At 44.9% G+C, this 24,471-nt stretch overlaps 1 protein-coding gene across 7 annotated transcripts in view; it reads left to right on the plus strand.

Annotated features, from left to right (window-relative positions):
* The first annotated feature begins 2,609 nt into the window (after positions 1-2,609).
* The window catches only part of ralylb (RALY RNA binding protein like b), a 38,610-nt gene continuing 16,748 nt past the window's right edge, over positions 2,610-24,471 (plus strand). For 4 of the 7 annotated variants that reach the window (XM_086021018.1, XM_086021020.1, XM_086021019.1 and 1 more), the window contains exons 1-3: positions 2,610-2,933; positions 3,320-3,356; positions 21,930-22,203. In XM_086021018.1, the coding sequence (XP_085877144.1) occupies positions 2,842-2,933; positions 3,320-3,356; positions 21,930-22,203 (403 nt within the window). In that variant the 5' untranslated portion in view covers positions 2,610-2,841. Of the gene's footprint in view, positions 2,934-3,319; positions 3,357-3,483; positions 3,714-15,810; positions 15,925-21,929; positions 22,204-24,471 lie in introns of those variants that run through there. The other 3 variants (XM_086021024.1, XM_086021025.1, XM_086021023.1) reach the window with 3 other exon arrangements.

The following is a 24,471-nucleotide window of genomic DNA, read 5'->3' on the forward strand; positions in this document are numbered from 1 at the left end:
TTCATTTGATTATTTCTACCGGTAGCTACATAATTTCTTTGGGTGCGGGAATCCGGCCAAGTAATCAGCTGCTAAGACTTGATTTGATCGCGGCGTCGTAAGCATATAAGCTCGCAAATTCCCCGTTGAGCAAATGCAGCTAACGTCTGTCTCTTTTATGCCTTGGCTCCGCTAATTAGCGTCGTCTCGTCATCGGCAAACGTTTTTGTAATTATACCAATCACTGATTCATAGGAAAAAAATGGTTGAAAACAATTTTTTCGAGGTGCTATATTTGTCGTGTTGATTTTTGTCTTTTGGCTGGCTGGCGTTGATTAGGTGTGTGCGTGCGCGCACGTGTCGCTGCGCGCTCGTTAAGGCCGCCTGTGCGTGATGATTAGTAATAAACGAGGCCGCTCTTAATTAGACGCTACACGCATAAGCGGAGTTTGTTTAAAGAATCACTTTGCCTTCATTTGGACTTTTTTGGGGGTTTGGCCGCCGCCCGAGACGACGTTAGCGTGTATAATTACATTTATGCACAAAAAGTGGCAGGAATAAATCATTGTTGACTTTTTCAACATGGCCCGAAAACAGCAAAATGAAGGGACAGCTGACGCACAAGTGCTCACACTCTCAGCTTGTTGGCACCTTTTTTTTGGGGGGGGGGGGGGGGGGGGTTGGGGCTAGTCCAGCATAGCTCCCACCTCCCCTACTAAACAAGAAGGTGAACAATTGCAATGTCCAGTTAAATTCCTAGCTATGCCTACACCCTTTGCATAGTTTGCTGGCGGGGCCGCTTTAGAGTGCCTCATTGTTGTCAGCGAGTGCACGCACAACACAGAGAGAACGACGGAAGAGCAAGGACGGCAGATTTTTTTGGAGCATTTTCTTTTACTTTAAAGCCTGACTTGACAGCCAGCGTGTGGATCGGGGGCTTCAGGCTGGCGTGGCCGGTTTAGAGTGCCTCGTTGTCACGGGTTGGAAAAGCACCGTGATGAACCGTTGGGATATATTCCAGCCACTGGAGGCTTTAAGTGGATATATTTTCGCGGCTCAAAGATGTTGACTTTGATTAAATTAGACTGAGTTTTGTTATGTTATGACATTTTTTCCCTGTCTTATTTGTTTGTTGGGTTTTTGTTTCCACCTGTTCTCGTCAGCCCTTGTTCCTTGTGTCAACCAACCAATCAGCTCCCTCTAGCCACTTGTCTTCTCCAGGTGCGCCTTGTTATTGGTTCATTTTTGCTGTTATGTTTTGTTTCTCTTTTGTTTCTTTCTCTTGTGATTTCGGGAGTTTTTTTTTTTTTTTTTGCTTGGATCCCTCACCTTTTGCCACAAACTCCACCGCACAATTCTTGCCTAGCTGACAGACTTTCAAAAGATATTTTGCAATCAACTCGCTTTATCTCACTTGCGGTATTTAATGTAAACACACACAAAAAAAAAAAAAAAAAACCCCGCACTTAAAAAATCCTTTTAATGACGGTGGTGCGGAAGACGAGCGCCGATACAGCAGCGGTTCACTTTCCGTGTGTTCATCCATCATGTTTTTTATCATACTGAAGAATTGCCCTCATGTCACGGCTTTTTTAATGGCATTTTGAATTTGCAACAGCTCAGTGCTTCCATGCAAACGTCTGGCTCATTTATTAAACAATCTCACCTGGGACGCGCATGTTGTCGCATTTGTAAGGTAGCATGCGGGAGCGCTGGAGGGGGTAACCATGTGTTATTGATGCCCCGGCCTCTGACTGCACTGACTTGTCACACGCGGATCCCCCCCTGACGCGTCGGGGGCGCCCTTCATCCGTCATCTCGTATACGGTGACGCCCGCCTCTCCGTTGGCTGGGACCCCCGGCGGGAGACGATGGCGTCTGGCGGGACGCAGCCTGTCATTAAAGAATGTAATAATAATTAAAATGATGAGGGGAGAGAGGAGACTTTGAATGGATGGATTACAATTTATTCACCCCATGAAGGAAATGAAATTAGAAAACTTAAGCTCATAAAAAAAAATATGAGCGATGACTTCTCACTTCATTGTGAGTGAAGAAATACGTTTACATAGCCTTCACTTTTGACAGCTTTTTACTTATGTACTCCATAAGCACAAAGAAGTTATTGCGTACATTTTTTTTTTCTTTTTAATGATGATCTTTTATCAACTTCCACTGTTCTGCTAGGCTCCGCAATGAAATTTTCCGCAACCAAGTCAAACTCGGTTTACTTCATCAAAGTAGCGGAATTATCCCCCAACAAAACGCCATTAATCCGCCCCAGCTCCAGTTTTATGTAATCAATGCGTTGATTTTGATTTTATGTTGGACTTAAAAACAAACAAAAAGGAGGTCACATTTTCCCTTTCCGACTCCCATTTGTGAAAAACAATCGCTGGACGTATTTGTGCTGCTGCACATTGAGTCGTATGAGCATCAGGACCAGGGACAGCTCCCCCCCCCCATCCCATCCCATCCCATCCCCCACCCCACCACCACAACCCCTTCGGTGGTGCGCAAACGTCTGCATGCTGGTACCTCATCTTTCCACCCCCTCCCTTAAATGTAACACCCTCTTCTCCTTCTCTCCCCCCCCACCCCCACCCCCTCCCCTGCTCCTGTCCAATCAGGTCCCCCGAGAGCGCACGGGAGAAAAGCGCATCCGGCGGATGGAGCGATGCCTGGCGCGGATGAAAGCGAGAGAGGGCGAGGACGTCGGCGTCATCCGTAGCACGCAGTAACACGCATCCATCCATCCATCCGGGCGGGCGGGCGGGCGGAGCGGAGCGGAGCGGCGGCGAGCCGAGATATGGCGCGATAAGGACTAGCTGCTTCAGCTCCCACCGCAAGCCAGCGGGTCACATGACAGCAGAGCACACGCACACGCCAGCGCAGAGCCGTCCACTCGCTTTTCAGCTGCTTTTTCAACAGCCAGCTTTTACTCCCGACGCTCGGTGAGTACATTTTTTTTTTTTTCTTTTTTTTTTTTTTTTTTTTTTTTAACCGCCTCCTTCTGCTGCTGGTGTTGTGTGAATGGAGCGTTGACATACTGGTGGTGTTTTTTTTTTTTTTTTTTTTCTTTTTTTTTTTCTTTCTTTTTTTTCAAGTTTGCAGCATGCACTTGTTCTGCTGCCTCGCCGCACTTTGCTTTCCAGGCTCGACAGCCTGCAGACGTTTTTAGTGTCTTGTGTTTTTTTTGGGGGGGTAGAGGGGTGTTTCTTTCCTGGTTTTTTTTTTTTTGTATTTTTCTGTCTTTATTTTCATTTCTCTCTGGCTCTTTTGCTTTGGGTGTGCAGTGGACTTCTTCACAGTCCTTTTTTTTTTCTTTTTCTTTTTAAAGGGACGTTCAGGGACTTTTCTTGCAGTCGAGCTTGCAGGTTTGTGCTTTCTTTCTTGTCTTGTTTTGTCTTTTTTTTTTTTTTCTTTTTGGAATATTTGATGCTGGGCGGACTGTCTTTTTCTTTTGCGGATGAACAGACACCCCCCCCCCCCCCCCCCCTCGTCCCTTACTCCTTCCCCCTTGCAGGTATCCAACGTTAATATTTGCACAAATAAAAGGAGGTGACGCAACACACCCAGACGCACCTGTGGCTTTTATTTTGTAAGGCGAGTTGCGGCGGCTTTTATTTTGGCAATGTGACTGGAAGATTACCTGACAGAAATGATTGACGTCTTCAACTGCGTGAACGTCGGGATCAGCACACGCGAGAGGTGCTCGGCGGACACGTCATTAGGTACACCTGATGACACCCGATACAAACACTGTCAAAGATAAACATGCTCACTTTGGAGGTTTATTATGCTTAATATCGTTAGTTTGTAATATTTTTATAAGGTGGGCAAAATTTGGGGGAGTAAGTTGGCTTTGTATCTCAGCGGACCTGCACTGAGACTCCAAAATACTTTTTGTGTAGTTTTGGGATCCGGACTGAATATCGGACAGTGTAAAAGTGGTGAGCACCTCTAGCTCCGAATCTCGTCTCGGCAGGAGTTTGCATGTTCGCCAAAGAGCCGGGTAGTCCAAAAATGGCTGTGCTATCCCTGCTTGGCTCACTTGAAAGAATCGCTGCCCAAGTGCAGTTCAGTTGGATTGAACTTTTTAGTCCAATCGTCCTCATTTTCCTTTAGTAAATGTTCAAAATGTACATAGAGTCACAAGAATGTTACTTTGACAAAGACTTGGCGATGTATATTTGAATGTTGGTCATTACGGTGCTACTTGGAGCGCTCAGTATTTTTATTTATTTTTTTTTAGGTGCTACTTTGTGGAAAATGAGAATGAGAGATGAGTTTTGAGAATGACTGTTGGACAATTGGATGTCCTGCGATTGACTGGCAAAAAGTCCAGGGTGCGCCGAAAGCCTTCCGGGATGGGCGCCAGCTCCTCCGCGACCTAAATATCAAGTAAATATGAAAAGACGAGTAGCTACACAATGTAGATAAATCTCGTGTTGGCTGCTGTAAGCCTTGACTGGAATGTTTCATCTTTGCGTGTGTGTGTGTGTGTGTGTGTGTGTTGACGCCTGCCGTGTTTAATCAGCTTGAACGGCAACCTGGTGCTGAAGTCTGATTCTCTTTCAACAGCCAGATGTTCCAAATCGTACATCTTCATTTCTCCCCCACCCCTTCAAATCACCTTCTCCTCCGTGGTTTGTTTTTGTGGATTGGCAAGATGTATTACCAGGCGTCATAACGAGAATTTTGTGCCAATGTGTAAATATATCACAATAGTCTCCCTCTATGTGTAAAATGCTGGCTTAGTGCCATGTTTTTTGTTGTGGCTGGATGGCTTGGAGCAGTGTGGCGTTTCCCGCTGTCAAGAAACGAGAAAGTATCATACAACATCACTTTGACGAGAAAAAAAAAAAAAAAAACAGACTCGGTCACACAACATAAGAGGCCAAGCGCGCTTGCTTGAAGCCGTTGATTTGTTTACTGTCCAGCTAAGACACAAAATACAACACAGGCGCACGCTCCGCCTCTTCCTCTCGCTGGTAATTACACCGCATCTCTTCCAGTCGAGCTCAGTTCTGCCCGGCATGTTGTGGCACAACGCGGTACTACACCGAGGGCACGCGACTCTCGATTGGGACTTGCCTGCGCACCTAGTTTACCTTTTTGCCATCTCATTTGAGAGCGTGTCATTGTTCCGCTTTGTCTCCATACAATCGCTGGCATACTGAACAAAGAGATGAATGAGTTGAGAAAAAAAAAAAAATGTCGTTTTGTCTTTTGGGAGCCACTAAGTGGACCCTAAGGAGCTTGAGCGCCGCCGGGCGTCGTCCACAAGGGCCAATTAGTCACAACGGGCAGGCCAAAATGTCATCATTTCTGGACATCTCTCCAACCCCCGCACTCCAGCTAAGCGCTGTGATAGCTTCTATTAATGCTTCCTTCTTATCTGGGCCGAGCCCGGCGCCGGTCGGGGGGGAATAAGATATAGCGCATATGTGGCGCTTTCCCCCGCGTGTATGAATAAAACATCTGGAGAAAGCAGCTTGTTGCGTGAGATGTGCCTCTCTGTGCTTGTGTGTGTGTGTGGAGCCACGCACGACAATCTTTGCCCCACATCACACCTTCGTTGTGAGCAAAAATGATTATTGACGTGATAAAACCATTCACTGCCGTGGACGCTCATATTCGTCAAGCTGAATCCAACCGTTGACTGGCCAAATGCTCTAAAACGGCCGTCAGCGTGCCCAACGTTGCTTCGAAAGCGTGTTAGTTAACAGCGGTTAACTTGTTTTTCCTCCACGAAACGCCGAGGCTCCGCGCGCGGCATTTGCGTCGGCGCAACTTTTTTGTTAAGAACCACTTTAGCTGAGTCAATACAGCTCACTTGCTGTATCCGTCCCACTACTTTTGTGATGTGTTCCCTTGCACGTTCCCGCTGGGTTCATCGAGTGCACGTAATCGATCGGGCCGCGCTGACGGCTTCCTGTAACGGGGCCACGTCGGCCGCTTCCGAGGCGGCGTTAATTTATTCATTGCGCTCATCTAATCGCGCCGTTCATCACATTATGTCGAGGAGCGCTGTTAGGGAAAAAAGAAAAAAAAAAAAAAGACGCCGCAAATGATTTTGCCCGCGTCACCTATTGATCCGACCCTCTCTGTTTCCATTGTGTCTGTGTTGCTGGGCTTGGACTGGAATCAGCCACATTTGTGGCTCCCAGCCCCCCCCAGTCAAGTAATGGACGCCTATCGCATAATATCACTTGGAGGAAGTGAAAAGAAGACACGGTTCTCCAAATAGTTCAACTTTACTGTAAAAAGCAGTTAACCCTTTGTATATTTTAACATCAAAATGCTCAACCAAAACGTATCATTTGAGATGACAGATATAGGGCTTTGCTGTAATTAATATTGATCGTTGCTATGGAGCGACGACGGTATGGGAAATGACTTATGGGCGGTTGCCGTGGTGACAGCGTGACTAAGAGCCATCTAGTGTCGTCGTCGCCGTCCGGCGAGAAGCGGGAAGAGTTTTCGCGAGCGGGTTTCGGCGCGGCGTCGGAGTGGGGGAAAAAAAAACGGGAAATTTCTTGAGGGGGGGGACTCCACGAGGCTCTCGGGGTCGCCTGCCAAAACGTCCCCGCGGGGATCAGCTGTTCGCCACCAACTGGAAGTGCCACCTTCCCAGACAAAAGCAGTACTACTCCCTGTGAAGCGTTGGACCCCGTTTGTGCAAATGTTTTCACGCTTTGCGTCTGTTTAAGGCTGTGAGTGGGTCAGAGGGGGTGCGCCAACTCTAGTCCAGATGGTGAAAGGGGTGCAAGGCTTCACACGTTTGAGCAAGGCAGACTGGTTTTGTTTTTCACTTTTACCATTAAGGTTTGCTTCAGGAAAAGGGGGTGCGCCAACTGTTGTCTTCATGTTGAAGGGGGTGCACGACTTTAAAGATTTGCGAGAGGTTGGCAGGCTTTGTTTTGACTTTTTTGTTGGGCGGGGGGAGAATTTTCAGGAGAGAGTTAGTGCACAAAATGTTGTCCAGCTGTTGGAGGGGGTGCGCCACAACTTAAAAAGATAGAAAGGCTATGGTCGTCTTTTCTAATGTGTCTCTAAGTGAGGAGAGGTGCGCCATCTCTTCTCTGCGTGTTGAAGGGGATGCGCGGATGAAAAAGATTTGGCTGACAGACATGACTTTTTCTTCCCCTGCTATGAGTCAGGGACAGGGGGCACGCCAACTGATTTCGAGATGTTGAAAGGGTCGCATGGTGGAAAAAATTGCGCCAGCGACAATCCATACCTTGCAGCGAGCTCTTTCATGTGGAGTCACACACACTCATGAAGGTCCCAACCTGGATTTGTGCCAGTGGGAAGGCTCAGGTGCAGCCAGCGAGACACGGCTAGCCGGCTAGCTGGCTAGCCCGTGGCTGCGCGCGGCCCCCGGGGGCAAAAACATGTTCCCCTTCAAAAACATTTGGCAAGGACGGTGAGGTCTGGAATTCATTTCCAGTGCCACAGTGGGCACGCGGAACACACTTAGCTGATCCCGTGATGCCTTTTGTGCGTGACTGTGTGTGTGTGATTATGTCTGCCGGCCCTCTAAGCTTAATCTGCGTTTAAGGACAAAAACATCTGCCTCACTCAAGTTTGAACCCCGCTAATGTTTTTGGGCGACAATTAGATGCAGTTTCCAGCCGCAACGTCCAATGAGCTTGTTGACGTCGCTCAGCCACAAGAAATGATTCAGTCATTGCTTCATCCTCTCTATTGATTTTTTTTTTTTTTTTTTTTTTTTTCCTTCCTCGTCCTTTTTTCCTTCCAGTTTTGACGTCTGAGAGGAAGAATCTTTTTTTAGCATTCAATTTTAATTCGGTTGTTTTATTTCAGAGATGCACATTTGGAATTCAGAAAAGATATTTAGTTTGTTTGCTCAACTCAAATCAGCAGTCAAAATAAAATCCACGTATAAAACAAACAGCACCATTTTGTAACTATTTATAACCTTGCATTTTATCGTGTGAGTCACTTTGAAACCAGATATCATTCATATACACAATAAAAACTATGGGTCTGCGAATCGATCCCTGGGGAACTCCACATATTTCCTTCATTCATTCTGATTTGAAAATGATATAGCTATGTAGCTAGTTTATTATGTTCTTCAAACATAAAGCAATTTAATTAATAAAAAAAAATTAACATGTTTGAAGAGATTAAAATGACCCCACCTAATAAAATGCAATACAATGTGGCAATAATCACAAATGAAACAAGTGGCGTTGCAATTGTTTTCAGCGTCGCGTTGGGGAATCCAAACGTAATCATGCCCATTACGACGCTCGCATTACACATGCAAATGGGCGGTAATTGCGGACACGGGTTTCGGAATATTCTGCCAAATTTCAGGGAAAAAGTGAACAGTTGAAATCATAGTTCTCGCAAAATGTCATGTGTTCTTTGGAGCTACAGTTTATAATGTCAAAATAAAAGTGAAATGATAGCTGCGAGACGTCAATATGCCCGACACACATTCGACTTTCCTCCCTCTATTTCATTTTCATTTTTTACTTCTGTCTCATCTCAAATCCAATCATGGCAAAACTTGTACAAGGCGATTGTCCCATCAGCGGTAATTTTATTGTAAAGATGTCCCATGACGAGCAGATTTAATTCCATATTTCCTTTTTCATTACGCGCCGAGGCCATTATTTCCTGCCGGCTGCTCCAAAAAAAAAAAAAAGCAGCCCTTTAGCTGCAGGTGAGGACATTATGGCTTTTATTTGCACTTACGGATGACATGGTGTGTTTTCCTCTTCACCTCTCGTTGGCGGAGGTGGCAAAAGTAATCACACATACGCACTTTAGCAGAAGAAGAACAAATAGTCTTGGTAAAAATAAAAAAAAACATTTTTAAATGATTTCAAATAGAGACTATGAAATGTACTTCAGAAGGTAGGTGTGAAATAAGTAAATGACAGCTTTGGAAAAAATATCAAAGAAAAAGGCAACAGAGTGTAGTTATTTGTTATTTGTTATTTGTTTTACGTATCATTAACAAAGCTGCTGGGAGAGAGAGTGCGGGTGGTGGTATGCGTGGTGAGCAGCGAGCCAAGATAGGTGACCTTGTCAACGACTGTTTTTATAGTAATTTGATCTGAGATTAATGTGTGGACAATCATTTTCTGGGGCAGTTTGATACAGTCTTGAGAACTGTCTATGTTGCCACCACATTTGCGCAGGTTGCTGCAGAAACACACGCCTGTTAGAGGAATCTCAAAACTGCGAACGTTTTTTTTGGTCACGTCGAAGGTAAAATAGGACACCCCTGTAGAAAATGAGCCGTATGTAAGTGTTAAGTACAGTAACCGAGTATTAATACGTGGTTGCGTCCCAACACTGCTCTTTGGGAGTAATTAGGAATGTGGCAGGCGTGCAACTCAACATTCAAGGCAAATTTTTGGGGGGGGATGCTCCACATAAAAAGTGTCTTTGTTGTCTTATATAAGTCGCGCAAACGGAGCGAGCGCTGCTCGTCTGCGCGCTGAAGCGTGTTCATTGCAGCCAGGCCTCTTGTGATTAGAGATGGCAATTGTGCGCCGTCCTCATTTGTTTCGCCGGCGATAGCTCATTTCCCCGACAAAGCGCCTCTTAAAGGGCCCCGAATGCAAAAAGTGCTGCTGAGTCACGTCAGCCGCGTCATCAGGGAAATCAAAACGTGTAAACACTCCACATCGCTTTTCCTTGCTTCTTTTCATTGCCAAGCCTTCCAGTCACACAAGCTGTTTATTTTTAGCAGGGCTGCGAACTGATTTTTATCATGAGAGGCCGGCGCTCCCCGACCTTTTTTGCACTACGGGCCACGTACGCGCAAAATATTTGGAAGGTCTGGCGTAGGAACGAATGTTTTAAAATGGAAGTCACCATTTACAGAAAGTCAAATGAAGGTCACTTGTAACTGGTACGTGTGTAGGCATAAAACACAGGATGGGAGAGGATTGAGACAATCGCTTTCTCATCTCTTCAGCAAAAAATGAGGCTGAGCTTCAAATATCGCAAAACCGGAACCCACAATGGAGGGGGGGTTCTTTTAGCTAACCATTATTTTAATAATCAGTTAATGTGTGATAAATTGATTAATCAGATTTTTTTTTTTTTAAGTTTTAATATCCATTCCTATTTTTTCAAAAACAGGACATCATTTCAAATTGACAATTTTAAATCAAAACAAGTTCCCAAACGATTAGTCGACCAGCAAAAAAATTCTCGACTAATTTTGATTAGTTGTTGATCAATTTTTGCACCTCTATTCCAAACTTTTGTGGGTTGCGCTGCCCCGTTTTGGGTTCCACATGCATTTTGTTTGAAGTTGTTGGTGTGGATTCCAAGGCGGCAAAAGGTCAGCTGGAATTGGCGGCGTAGGAGGGTAAAGCGTATGCGTAACCTTTTGACGACGAGCTGACAAGACGGACGGACGGCGAGACACCGGCAGCTTGATTGCAGTCATTGTGTACGCTGGCGTTTGATGATAATTACACGTCCTGTTGTTTGCCCGCCAACATCAATATTTCATGAGCGCCCGGAGGATTTTTCTTTCCCTGCCGCCTCCCCCAAAAATAAATATAAACTGGCCCTGCGGCACTGCAGGAATGACTTCCACACTCACTGGACACGTTATTGGGTACACCTGAGCGCTCAAACAAAAGCTGTATCAAAAATTCAAGGCAGCAATAAACAGCGACTCCTTTTTTTTTTTTATGGCGAATCCTCAAAATGGTCATCAAACATTGACGGGATGCTCAATAGAAGGCACAAACGGCAAATTTGTTTATTGGGCAAGAGGCAAAGACTTCCGCAAAAAAACGGTCAAAATATTAGGAACGGGTCCCTGTGTGATTATAATGCTGAGAATATTAGTCAAAACGTTCTCTCTAGAAAGGCAGGCTTTATTTTTGTTGGAAATGTCTGCAAATCACAAACGTGACTACATCCTTCACATTTTTTTCCCCTTCTTTTCATGACGAAATTTGAAAACCTTGCGACAATGCCAAGTACGGTCGCGTGTGTCGGTCTTAAGTGTCCTCTCAAAATAACTCAGCATTGTGGAAACCGCTGGCAACAAAAGTGAGTACACCCCTAAGTGAAAAGGACTTGAATTTATTCATTATAGTGCCATGAAAATATCTTCTGAAATCTTTACGCTAAAATGTGAGGGCTGTATTCATCTTGTGCCGTTTTAGCTACGGTTGTTCCTAATGAAGTTTCTGGCAAATGCGAGATACGCGTGGTTCATTTTGTCTCACTGGAAAGCAGCCATTCCGCTCCTTGTCCTCGGCAGCCTTTTTAAAAGACTGCAGTGACACATCGGAACGCTTTTAAAATTCATAACGCGGACGTTTTTTGCGCGGCGGCTCGTTCCTCTGCACAAAGGCCGCACTTTCCCAGGAGGTGAGACAAACTACTATCACAAAATACTGGAATGAGGGATTCCCCCCCCCCCCCCCCAAGAACTGCGTACTTAATATGTATTTATTCATTTATCGAATGATAAGTGGTTTAGAGTAGGGTTGGTAATTGAATTAATTACAATATATATTTTACTGATATATACTATATTTGACTTTACCCACTAAAGCAGCAGTTTGGCAATAAATAGTGAACAATTTCCCCCCCCCCCAAAAAAAGAGGCTTCAAGCTGTTTAATGCTACTCTCAGTTCAAGTTTACTGTCACATAAAACAAAGAGAATTACACTTTGTGTTTTTAAAACAACCATTGCTGAGCCTGTCAGGCTGCTAGCTTAAAGCTAACTTAAGATTAATTAGCATTGATGCTGCACCGCTTTAACCCGAAAAGCAACGGGCTGAAAATAGTTTATCCCTGCGGGGCAATTACGGAAAGAAGACTTAAGGGCAGCAATTCCCAAACATTCGAAGCCACCCCCCCCCCCCCCCCCCTCAGCATTCTCGCAGAGTTTGCGCACCACCCCTTCTTTGTACACACCCTTGCAAAAAAAAAAATGTAAAAAATCCAAACAAAGTCAAAAGGAAAGGGTAAATTACTACAGTATACCAAAGCACCATTACATATACATCACACACATTACACCCAGCGCAAGGCACAACCCCCCCCCCCCCACCCCCCCGGATTGAAAGGCTTCCGATGGAATGCCACAACGTCTTTGTTCCCGTGTGCCGCACGAGCACGGTAAGCGTGCGTGGGCCACGGGCCACGTGGCATGTTCACTCTCATCACGCGCGCAGACGAGAGATCTTTGTCACACTGGAAGTTTTCCCAGGTGATGCCTCATCATGTTAGGCCAATCATGCGCAAATACAAAAAAAAAAAAAAAAAAAAAAAAGAACATGAATGAATTACTTTTTATACTGCCGCAGGCTTCCCAAGGGATGTTTATTATAGACAGGTTGGCTAAAAGTTGCGATACACTTGCTTTGACTTTTATATTTATGTATGCTCTTTAAAAAATAAAAGAAATTATTCACGCAGTCTTGTCAAAATGTCAAGGGACAATCTTTCATTCCAGCCTAATTTTAACTTAACTTAGCATGTGCTGACAATTGATTGATTCAGCTGTTGACCTTTATATATTTGTGTGCTTGGTTTTTATTGTTTTCATCACATATTTAAGATCCCAAGATGATGTCAAATAATGTTCATGGTTATTAACTAGTGTTGTCTCATGACAGTTTGTCAGTAGTCAGCCTTGTGAAACGGCAAGTGGATTCATGTTCCACCGTTGACCTTATAATTTTTATGCTTTTTTTTTATTATTTTTTTTTATTACATAGTTGGACTCCTATGACAATGTTAATGTTGAAGCAGTGCAGTGCCTTAATATGTCAGGGACCGAACCATTCGTGCCAGCTAAATGCGAAAAAAAAAGCTCCATGAAATTAGCATACAGCAACACGGGAGTGGACAAAAGACTCACACTTGTACAAACAAAACGAATCAAAAGCTTTAGTTCCAAGTGTGACATATGACGCGTTTGCATACTCAACAACTTAAGAAAATCAGGCGCTTTTCTCTTTTGTGGGTCGCAAACTAATGCTGAGTTGCTCTCCAGTGCAAGTGGATTTACGCTTTAATCACCCTGAAACCTTGATATTTATTTGGTCCGTTTTTTTTTTTTTTTTTTAACCACATATTCAGACTCCTAAGATAATTCATATGTAGTAGCAGCTCTGAATGTCAAGGAATGGCCTTTCATGCTAAAATGCTAAAAGGCTGAATGCAATTAACACACAGCCCCACAGGAGTGCTAAACGAACACCTTCTAGTACAAACAAAACTTTAAAAGACTTCAAGTATGATAGTAATGTATGATATGACATATTTTCAGACTACAAGTAAATTCACTTGACTGGTGTATGCTTCCACCTTTCGATTTATTTATAATCCTTTTTTTTTTTTTTTTTCTAAATCAAATATTGTGACTCCTAAGACAACGCTAACGTAGCGGCAGTGTTGTAAGTCAAAAAAAAAAATGGCCGTTCATATACGGGGCACAGCCGTCATCCGTGCAGGGCCGACGGTGAATAATGCGGATGCCGGGTTGATGGATGCGCTGATGGTAAACGGGCTGGATGTGGGATGATGGACGTCCCGACGGCAAATAGCGTCGATGACGGATGGAGTGCAAAGGTGAGGGGAGGCAACGTGGGCGGCAAAGAGCCAGCGAGCCCCGGGCGGCGCTCTGCCGTTCCGAGGTTATCCCGTGAAGGGAGCCCGGCCTTAATCCCATCCAGCTCCGCCGGGCAAAAGCAAAAGGGGGGGGCTTTGATTATGGCACGGCGGCGCATATAATTGTATTAAAGTAAAGCCCTAACTTTGAAATAAGCAGGGTTTTAGTTTCAGGTGATTACACTTCAAGGCCGACGAGAGGGGAAGCTTATGATTAATACTTTGCAAATGAGCAGGAAAAGCTGTTTACGTGACTATTTGAAGGCCTGACGTCGCCTCGTCTGTCAGCGCTTTGACGCCGACGCTTTGATCTCCCGGCGACCCCTTTGCCTCTCCCGCGTCGTGTCGCGCAGACGCGCCATCAAAAGATGGAAAGCGGCTTCACCTCGCGCCCCGTTTAGCATTTGACGGATCTTTTTCAAAACACTGATAGCGCTCTATTTTCGCTGTTTGTTACCTCCGCCAAGGAGGTCACGTTGTCAACAGCGTACCTTGATTTTATTTTTTATTTTTTTGTCACTAACTTCCTATCTGCCGTTTTTGATATGTCAAAGTGCTGTTTTTTATGATATCTATTGCGACAGTGTTTCCATTATGTTTAACTGAGAATGTACAAAATAATAAGGCGGGTAGAAAAAAGTGTGAAGAAAAAAAAGACTGGTACCTGCCAATTCCTCCCCGTCTCGTGCGCACACTCAGGGCTGACCACGAGGCACTCTAAAGCGGTCTAAAAAGAAAGATGAATTATCGGGGTGTGGGCATCGTTAGCTAGCTTGCTAACCGCACATCGCAAATTGTACCGGGAACGAAGATGCTCAAATTTGACTTTTTAGCCCGGCCCAGAAAAAATCAGGCAAACTGAAAGGGTGTAAAACAGTTTAAAGCTAAATCTCCACAATTGAGTACGACATGGTTATCAGTTCTTGCAACTTATCAGCAATTACCTTTAAACAGATATATTATAGTTAAATGCAAATCTCTGGTTTCAGTTTACAGGTTCTTTAAACAGTTACTAGTTAATGACCACTCTTTGGTTAGGAACAATTACAGTTCCAACCTCCTGATGGCAAGTGAAACAAACGCTCTTTTTTTTTTTGTGTGTGTGTGTGTGTGTGTCGTCTGAGTCCTATTGTGCGTCTTCAGCTCTTTGAAATTATTTAAATTTCAACTAAATATAGTGAGTCTTTTCATTGTGCTTGAATATCGCAGCGCCACTGTGCAATTACGGGCAAATTAAACATGACACGGCGCTGCGGGAGAAAAGCTTCCTGCCATTTAAATACCAAATAAGAGTTATTAACGGGACTAATAGTCTTCGTCTCTCCCGGTTTACCTTGACGGTCACTTTATTTCTCTTCTTTTGGAAGTGTTCCGTAAGCGGAAATTAAAAAGGCTCAAGAGCAGAGAATGGGCTATAAGGCAAGCGTCGGCTTTAATGCGCGGATGAAACGGATGTCTCATTAAAAAAAAAAAAAAACAGAAAAGGAGCATTGTTGGATTCTAAAAGTGCAATAACAAGCTTATGAAAACAGCTTATTCGCTCTGTATGTATGCACTTGTTCAAAATGAAATATCGCCTACTTGAAAAAACAATAACCCCTCACCTCACTTAAACACTCTATCGATGATGTGAAATAAAATAAAAAACGTTTTTGAATTTCCTTGCCTTATTATTTTATGCTATGTAATTGTGATAAGGTGTCTTCAGCAACCGACGAGCAGAGGTGGCATCTGTAAAGCCGGCATTATTGAAAACAATCTTTTTTATGAAAAGCTTTGCCACTATTTGGAATGCAAACTATAAACGTGTCACGTTTGAAACACCAAAAGTCCGTTTGAGCGTGAATGTTTCTGTTCCGCCTGGACTGAAAAAGAGAAACGAGTATTGACAAATATTCCCGTGCGGCTATTATCCGCCACCGCCCACACGCGTGGCCACGCGGTCGGCATTTTCCCGCTGCAAAGCGCGGTGACTCGGTTGCCGCGGTTACCGTCATAGCAAAGGCTTTCGAAGGGCAGCGGCAACCATCTTTAAAGGGGGGGGAAAAAAAGAAGCCTGTGATTTCTTACCCTCTACCTCTTAACCAACATGACCACTTACCTACCCAGCTACATACTGACTAACCTACATTCCTGTTGCCTGACCAATCCACCTTCCTACTTATTGGATGTTTTTTTTCTGCAGGCCCCTCGATGGCCTCCCGCAGGCGGCCGGGGTTTGAAGAAGCGGCCTATTTGGGTGACATGACGCCCATAATATCCCCGCTGCCTCGGCATAATGACGCCGTTAAAAAGAGCGGTGAGTTGCGCATTTCAATCCCCGCCGAGCCGCTTGCCAAGCTTTTGAAGGCACAAAAATTGCCTGTCATTGCCCGACAATGGAGCGCGGCGCGCACATAAATAAAATAGGGAGACGCGTCTGCGGCCTGCAAAACTGCTAATTGCGGCCGACTCGGAACGAGATGAATTGAAATGTCTCCTGACAAAACATTCTGCCGGCCGCTTTGAGCGGAAGCTAACTCGTGCTAACGTAACCGAGCATGGGCACGCCAAAGAAAGACGCTTGAGTATTCCCTGACAACATCACAGCATGTTTGGAGAAGAGTTCTTTTGATGAGACATTTTTCACGGTGTTCGCCTCCGTTTGGATGCTAGCCATTGTTTAAAATGCCCCCTCACATGACAGCTAGCATCCAAATACAAGCAAAAAAAAGTACACTCTAGTCTCTCTCCAGTTCGATTTGAGAGGAAATACGAGCTTGATTTGGCTTTTCAATTCAACAAGGCAGGGTGGAATTGTTAAGATTCTCACCATACACTTTAGTAGAGTTTATGCGGGGACAAACATGATTTATTTAGCGTTGCTGGTCATAGAAAATGCTGACTTAGCGGCAACCCCACACGCTTGCTGTCACGGCGGACTACTTTTTTTTTCCTTTTTTTTTTTTTTCACCGTCATCGCACTTCCGCCTTGTGTGGATGAAATCGAATTTCGGTGATTTGACGGCGGGACGGACGTGCTTTATTTTGCAGTGCTAGCCATAGCAAATGTTAGCTTCCTTCTGCTGAGCATTGACTCTGGATGTCTGTTTCCCCCCTCATTTGTTCATCCTCCTGATGATCTCATTTCTTCTTACCAAGTCCCATTATCATTTCTATGCCATGTTGACACTGGAAAGAGAAAAGAATCCATAAAAAATGTGAGTCATCGCTATAGTAACCAGCGCGTGAAGTATCCCCCGTTAACCTCGAGTGTGTTTTTCATCTGGTGCTGCTTCGGGACGCAGGTGAGGCATGAGGCTCCGTGTTGATGTTATCCCCCAAAGATGATTGTTTCGGCGCCCCCCCCGCGCCCCCCCTCCCCTCCCCTCCCCCGGGAGAGTCGCAAGTCGTCATTTGTCTGCGGATGACAGAATAAAAGCCGCAGTGTGTGCAGAAAGAGCTTTTTAAATCGAGCCGGGTTCCGCAGAGAGGATGCTTTCACAACAATCACGCAGAGTGGGCTGATGCCATAAAACACCTGGTGCTATCCTCGCCAGTCAAATTGGATTAAGAGCCGAGGGAGATTGATCTATCCGGCGTTGGGGCGGCCGGCGTTCTTTGACCAGATTACTTTGGTCTTCGCCGTGCAGCTGCGCGCGAGCGCCAGACAAGTCACGAAATCCTGTCGGTGCGCTTGAAGCGCATCCGCGTACGGCAAAAACGCTCGCAGGAATTGTCAACGTCTCGCTTCTTGACAATGGCGTCCTTCGCATGTGAGTTGATGGCTCCTTTTCTTTGGGCCGGGCTGCTGAGAAACTCAAACTGCGTCGGACTGCGGCGCTGCTTTGAAATACGAACGACACAACCCATGTATAAAACTCTTTAAGCATCTGAAATTTAGACATTCAGTAGAACAGTACTCGGTCATATATTCTTTATCTTCTGTGAGGAGCTGAAACGTGTATAGTGAACGGATGTCCAAGTGGTGTACATTTTATCTGTCTCTGATACTGCCCCCGGGTGGCCAAGGCTGGCAGTAGCACACTGGCCATTCAGTTGATGCAATAGTCAAAACTGGTTTCATTTTTGTTTGATTCTATTTAATTGTCATCATTGTAGCGTGCTATTTTTCTCGTTTAAAGAAACAACAACAATCCAAAACAATGTGGCAGCAATTTTGTTTTGTTCTTTTGGGGAGGCTGGAAGGAATTGGAAGATTTGTTCTGATTTGTCGTAACACATCATGGGGTGTATTCGATTTTCTACTACTTTTCAAGATGCATTGTGGGATATATTGGGCGTACCATATAGCGGATCCGCATTCCAACAACAGCACTACAAAAGTGACCATAGGGCGCAATACGGTGGACAGGGAGTGATTCCAAACACGGCCTATGTAACAGAAACATCAGGATGTCTCATAATGGGGAGAGAGGCATCTGTGCCATCGCCATGGCAACCCTGCATCGCCTCCTTTGAGTGCTCTATGAGAACGGTGGAGTGCTAATGCTACTTGACGGAAGCAAAGGTGTGCTCTGTTTGTGCTAACCCACGGCGCAGTGGAGGACGGCTGGCGGAATGTTTGGCAAATTTGCTTTCTTTGCCGCTGTCCTCTTTGCAAAAGTCGGGTCCAGTTTGCAACTCCGACCTTGACGACGGCAGTATGTTTGGTTTTCCACGACGCTGTTTAATATGCTGCAGTAGGTTTTGTGTCGTGTATGAATGTGCTTATTTGTGTTGTGGTGGTTTTAATTCGGAATTGTACTTTAGTTTGGTGTAGTGTGGTAGTTTGTTTAGTTGTTTTTTTTTTTTTTTTTGAATGGTGCTATTATGCTTAGTGTGAAAGTATGTTGAATCTAGCATGGTGGCAGCGTTTAGTCTGGTACTATTTTTAGTTCAGTGTTAAATTCCCATGCTTGCTTGTTGCGAACAAGCTTTTTTTTTTTTTTTTTTTGTAAGATGAGCTACACATAGAAGAAGCAGTGTGCCCTTCAATTATTTGCACGCCGCAAACAACAACGGCAAAGGCATGTCGGCCTCGTTTGTCGGTTCCGTCCCAGCGAGCAGGCGCGGCGTCCATGCAGAGGCAAGGCTGATTGGTCGCAAATGACCACCACCACCAAAAAAAAAAAAAAAAAAAAAAAAAAAATCAATACTAGGCGCTTCCTCTGTGCTTGAGGAATGTCTCTAAATCAGACAGGTGGCTGCATGTGAACAATGAGCACTTAAGAGGCAGTGCGAGAAAAACGAATGCGCCTGGTTCTTTTTTGTCTCCTTGACATCATTGCCTCTTTTCGTCCTCCGTTTTGTCCTTTCCGCGCATGACCTCGACCGCACATCTTTATTAATTATGGAAGGAGCCACATTTCAGGACCAGGAGCATCCACCTTTTATTTTATTTTTTTTATCACTCGAAAATGCCCTCAATAGGGGCACTCTAAGTCAAAGTACGACAAAACTTGAAATCTCATCGTTAAAATCGTCACACAGCCTGTTATCAGTAAAAAAAGGCCTTATTTAAAAAAAAAAATCCATTTTAATATACAGACATATAAATAGCAGCCTCTTAGCACCACATTACCATTTTTCCCCCTCTAAAAGAAGTTTGCATTCTGAAAGAAAGGCCTTTTATTTATTTATTTATTTATGGCCGATAACAATGTGATATTTTCCCGCAAACGAGACACCCGGGTGCTCGTCATTTGCCGGCATTTTCCCAGCTCACTGGAGGCTGTAAATAAACGACCAGACCAGGACAGAATAAATTAGACCAAAAGAAGAAAAAATACACACAACTGTGAGGATGACGAAACCACACACGCACGCACGATTTAATCCTTCACCTCTCATTCGTCACGTTGACGCTGTGAACATCAATGCCGAGTGCGGCTTTGCAATTAGCTTGAGTGTGTGTGTGTGTGTGTGTGTGTGTGTGCAATTGTCAGTGCTGTTGATAAATGTCAAGGCCACACACACACACACACACACACACACACACACAGGGTGAATCTCATGTCTCTTAATTGCAATGATGCCAACTCCCCACTGCTTCAACCGTGACCCGGAAATGCAGATTTGTATCTCAAATCCTCTTTCCCCATTGAAATGAATGGAAGTGTCTTCAATCCGTTCTAGCCTCCCGGAAAACCCACCAACAAAAATGTATGCCTATAAGATTGTAATGTATAAAAATGTACAGTATGCCATAATTGAATCAACATTTATGTATGATAAATTGGATATTTCTTATTGTAATATAAAGTGATGTATTGCTTTTGATTGTTCACAAATACATGGGAAGATGACCTTGAGAAGAAATCAGCACATATTCAATCGCGATATTGAGGAAATTCTTTTTCAAAAGCGATCATCTCCACGCGGGGAGCTGTGACACGCGTCTCCTTTCGTCGGCATCCCCGCGAAACGACGACGCGGACGAGCCAACGTCTCGTCCGTCCAAACATTTATCCCCCCCCTCAGAGGAGTGCGGAAGCGACGATGCCGCACATCCGCAAATGAGATTGATCCCCAGTCAACAGCAGAGCGGCAAAACGGCAACGCGTTTGCCAGTCAGATGCGATGCGACTCTCAGGTGTAATCATACACAGCAAAACCGCCGCTTCTCCTCTTTGCGCCTCTGCTTCTTCTTTGCTCGGAATTCTGCCGCATGACCGGCCGCTTTGGTCCTTGGCGTGCCAGCCTTAGCGAGAGTGGAGTGTGCGTGGAGGACTCTGTGCTCAACGACTAGTTCCATTTTTTTTTTTTTTTTTTTTCATGATTAGATTTTTTTTTGTTAGGTCTTTTTTTATTCAAATATCTTTTGTTTTTATAACAGGAAAGTGGTAAATGGTACTTAAATCTGTGACACTGTTCATTTCCAAGCAACCCTTCCCAAATGTTGCTTACTTTTAGATTCTATTGTGTCTTTTAAACGGATTGTACAGCACTTGTTGTTTTTAAATGCGGCTAAAAAATACATGGGGTATGTATTGAAGGTCTACAGGTAGCTTGCTTCCACTGTGCTTGTAATGTTCAACAAGTACAAGAAGTACTTTTTGCGTGTGGTTTATGCAAATGTTAGCACATGGGAGCGTGTGCGCGTGTGGCGTGCGACCACTTAATAGCAGGGAAAAAGTCTGAATAAAAAGCGGCGAGCAAATGAGACGGGCCGGCGGCCTGCGGGGGCCATTAGGCACGCGACAACGCGGCTAAGCGGGGCGACAAAGTGCTCCCGATGACAGTTAGCGTGGTCGCTAAGCGCGGGCAAAACTGTTGTGACACGCGCCCCAAAAAAACTCCCACTCGCCCGTCTGCTATTAGCATTTTAGCAGCCGCGCTGGGATGCGCCTGAGGTGAAGCCTGTAGCTGGAGCGCAAGCTTTTAAAAACAAAGTCTGTTCGTGGCTAAATTTAGCAAAACCCGGTATGTCCTATCATGCCAAAAATGGTTTCGGTGCTGTGGAAAGACACCGAGAGAGTGTGGATGGCGCTAAAGTCTACATGAAGTGCACCTTCATGAGAGTGTGGTCAGAACAACAAAAATGTACGTACAGTACATTTTTTTGAAAGCAGAGAAGAGATAAATAGTGTTTATTATGGTTAACAAAAATTGAAAAAAAAAAAACCAATTTTTTGAATGAAATAAAATAAAACAGGAACATGTTTAGAAAACTAACTAAAATGAACTATAATTATAGCAAAAATGGCAATTACTTTCATACCTGATTTATTTCAGTGATGCTCCACGTCCAATCGCCAGAGAAGGAAGGTCAGCTCATTTACAATCGTACTTTACTTAATTTCACAATAGTTAGTGACATTTCTTTTTTTTTTTAAATCTTGCTCTCAACAAACAATCCACACAAAAACCTCATATAAAAAAGTACTAAAAATTATACCAAAATGAAGCATTTTTGAATCAAATGAAAACTGCTTTGAAAACTAATTAAAATGAACTGAATTTTTTTAAAAAAAAAGTAAAGTCAAAACAAAATGAAAAGTAACTATCGTGGAAAAAAATCCATCACTTCTATTACCAGTGATAAGAAAATGAAGCCTCAAAATGCTTCATGAACCAGTTGTCGTATTTTTCTGACTGGCACCGTTGGTTTAAAGAAACGGCAAGCTTTAAACGCTGCGAGTGACATCTGGAGGGCTCCATAAACACAATAACTGTTTCGTGAAGCATCTTGAAGCTTCATTTCCCCATCGCGAGTTAAAAACCTGCTGCGGACAGTATAAAGTCATACACGCAGTACACGCTTTACAAAATGTCCATTGCGTGTTTTCTGACGTGACTGCGTTGTCGTTTTGCGTGTGTCAGGAGTGCGCCCGGTGGAGGATGACTGGCAAAAACCAGACCAGCAACGTGACCAACAAGAATGACCCTCGCTCGCTCAACTCCCGCGTCTTCATCGGCAACCTCAACACGGCCATCGTCAAGAAGACCGACATCGAGGTGATCTTCGCCAAGTACGGCAAGATCGTGGGCTGCTCCGTGCACAAGGGCTACGCCTTCGTGCAGTACATCAACGAGCGCAACGCCCGGGCGGCCGTGGCGGGCGAGAACGCCCGGGTCATCGCCGGACAGCCTCTCGGTGAGTCAGTCCGCTCTTTCCGCCCCGCAACCCGGCGCCAGATAATAACGCTTTCGTGAAATATTTCGGGCGAAGGAGTCCGGGGGGGGGGGGGTCCACAATGAGCGATTCAGAAGTCATGAATGCAACACGTGACCGTTTTCAACACGTGGCCAAACGTAACGGCCGCCGTGTTCATTTTTTGTGGACGCGAGTCCGTTTTCACCAAAAAATGAGACGTGTCTTGATTGTGTCGTTTGAGCTCATCTTCACGCCGCAAGATGTCGGCGGCGAGTGCCTGTGGGGATGTTTGTCCGGCAGTGAGGTCACAACCGAAAATATTTTTCATATTTGCCGAGGTCAGAGGTGTCACTGCAATCCGCAAACTAAGTCGGAAATATAAAAAGTTGCGCGTTCAGCCTTCGCCCACTGCGCGAGCCGATCAATTATTGTAATTGAGCTCCGCGGGGGCGCTGTGGGTTCGGCGCCAGTGTTTCATGACCGCCGCCGACAAAAATATCAGTGTGTGGATGCAGTAAAAATCATTTACTCGGTGGGCACATCTGTTCCCCGATATTGCAGACTTTGATCTGGTCTCCGTTGTTGCGGAAACCTCGAGGTCACTGTAGCAGCCCCCGTTTCATTTGCCCTGTCTTGGAAATGCAATACAATTAGCAACCGACAGCTTTTGGAACGTACATGAAGTCGTATTCACAGGCAGATATGTATATTTTTTTTATCCTGACCAATATTAACTTAGTAGAAGAAGAAGTCTATCCTTCTTTGTTTATGTCTGCTTGCCCGTTTCAAACAGCGCTGCCTCCCAGTGGCCAAGGCGGGAACAGCAGAAGGAGCATCACAACCGCCGCATGAAATCGTGACGCACACATTTGAATTCTGTTCATTCTATTTAATGATGTTATGATGTTTTTTTTTTATAAAGTACAGTTTCTGTAGAGTGTCCCGGGGTTTTCCTCATTAAAAACAAAAACACATTTTTTTTTTCTGGGAAGGCTCAACGCGCACATGCGGCTGATATGTTTCGGTCTATGCCAAATTCCTTCGTGTTAATCATACGTGCTTTCTGGTTCAAGCATCGTGCTTTGTGCTACTTGCGACATGCTAATTGCTCCGCGCTAATGCTACAGGCCGCGTTCTTTATGCTACTCAGGCATGCTCCTTTTTTGCTCCACGCCACGTCCTGCCTCGCATACGCTCGGTGCGGCAGCTTTGGCAGTCGTTCCCGTCGTGATTGACGTTGTCGACTGCGTACAAATTGCAGCCGTTTAAAATCCAAACCACTGCTTTTAGGGGCTTTTCTGCGGGGGGTTTACATAAGATGATTTGATGTAGTCGCCCTGACAGCTTCGGAGCGTGTCATTCTTGCCGACCCCCGCTCGCCCTTCCCTCGTTTTTTTTTTTTTTTTTTTCTTTTTTTCTTTTTTACCCCTCGTCTCCAGTGAGAGAAAGCGGTTGGAGCGGCGTCCTGACGTGACACGGCGGCGCGAGCATGTTTTTTGCCTCTGGAGGCAGCAGATGTGCGCCATTGGCGGCCGCTGTTGGGGAAGGACAGGCAAAGTTGGGCTTTTTTTTTTTTTTTTTTTCTTCTCTCTTCCCCCTCTCTCGACGCTGATACAAGCTGTTGTGTAAGAGGGCCAAGTGAACGCGCAACATGGCCGTCCTGCTTGTGTTGACTCCCGCTTTGCTTTTCACCTGCAGGCCTGGAGCCGGAGCCGCTTCACGCCTCCTTGGGGCTTTGAGCAAAATTAGATTTTGGGGCCTCTCCATTTCTGTCAATAATACATGCTGGAAAATGCTGGGTTGTTTTCCGAAGCCTCTCGCTGGGTAGCTGTGCATTATGAGCAGATTGGATCGCTTTTACCCAGAGGTTGGGTTCATTATTTTGACTTGATTTGGATCCGGGCAGGCTGAAGCCGGTCGCCATTTTGGAGAATTGGGTTGTGGATTGAAATGGAAGTAAATCTCATGTAACATTCGGAAGAAATGTCGACTGACCGATCCGTTTGCAGCTTGTTCCATTGTCGTGCGGCGTAACAGCTAAATGCTGCGTCGCCGTGTTTGCTTTGAACTTTGGGCTCCACGAATTGACCCGAGTCTGCTGACCTCAGAGCCTTGCTGGGATATTTTCTATTAGCATTTCTTCAACCCATTTCTTGGTAGCTTTCATTCATCACTATGTGTCATTTTCATCATTCATTCTGCTATAAACGTATACTATACCCCCAATTATTATTATTTTTTTTCCACTTGAAATACTTCGCCGCTCTC

The sequence above is a fragment of the Filicampus tigris genome, chromosome 21, assembly GCF_054856515.1.
Source record: "Filicampus tigris isolate MCC_2025a chromosome 21, RoL_Ftig_1.0, whole genome shotgun sequence".
Classification (NCBI taxonomy): domain Eukaryota; kingdom Metazoa; phylum Chordata; class Actinopteri; order Syngnathiformes; family Syngnathidae; genus Filicampus; species Filicampus tigris.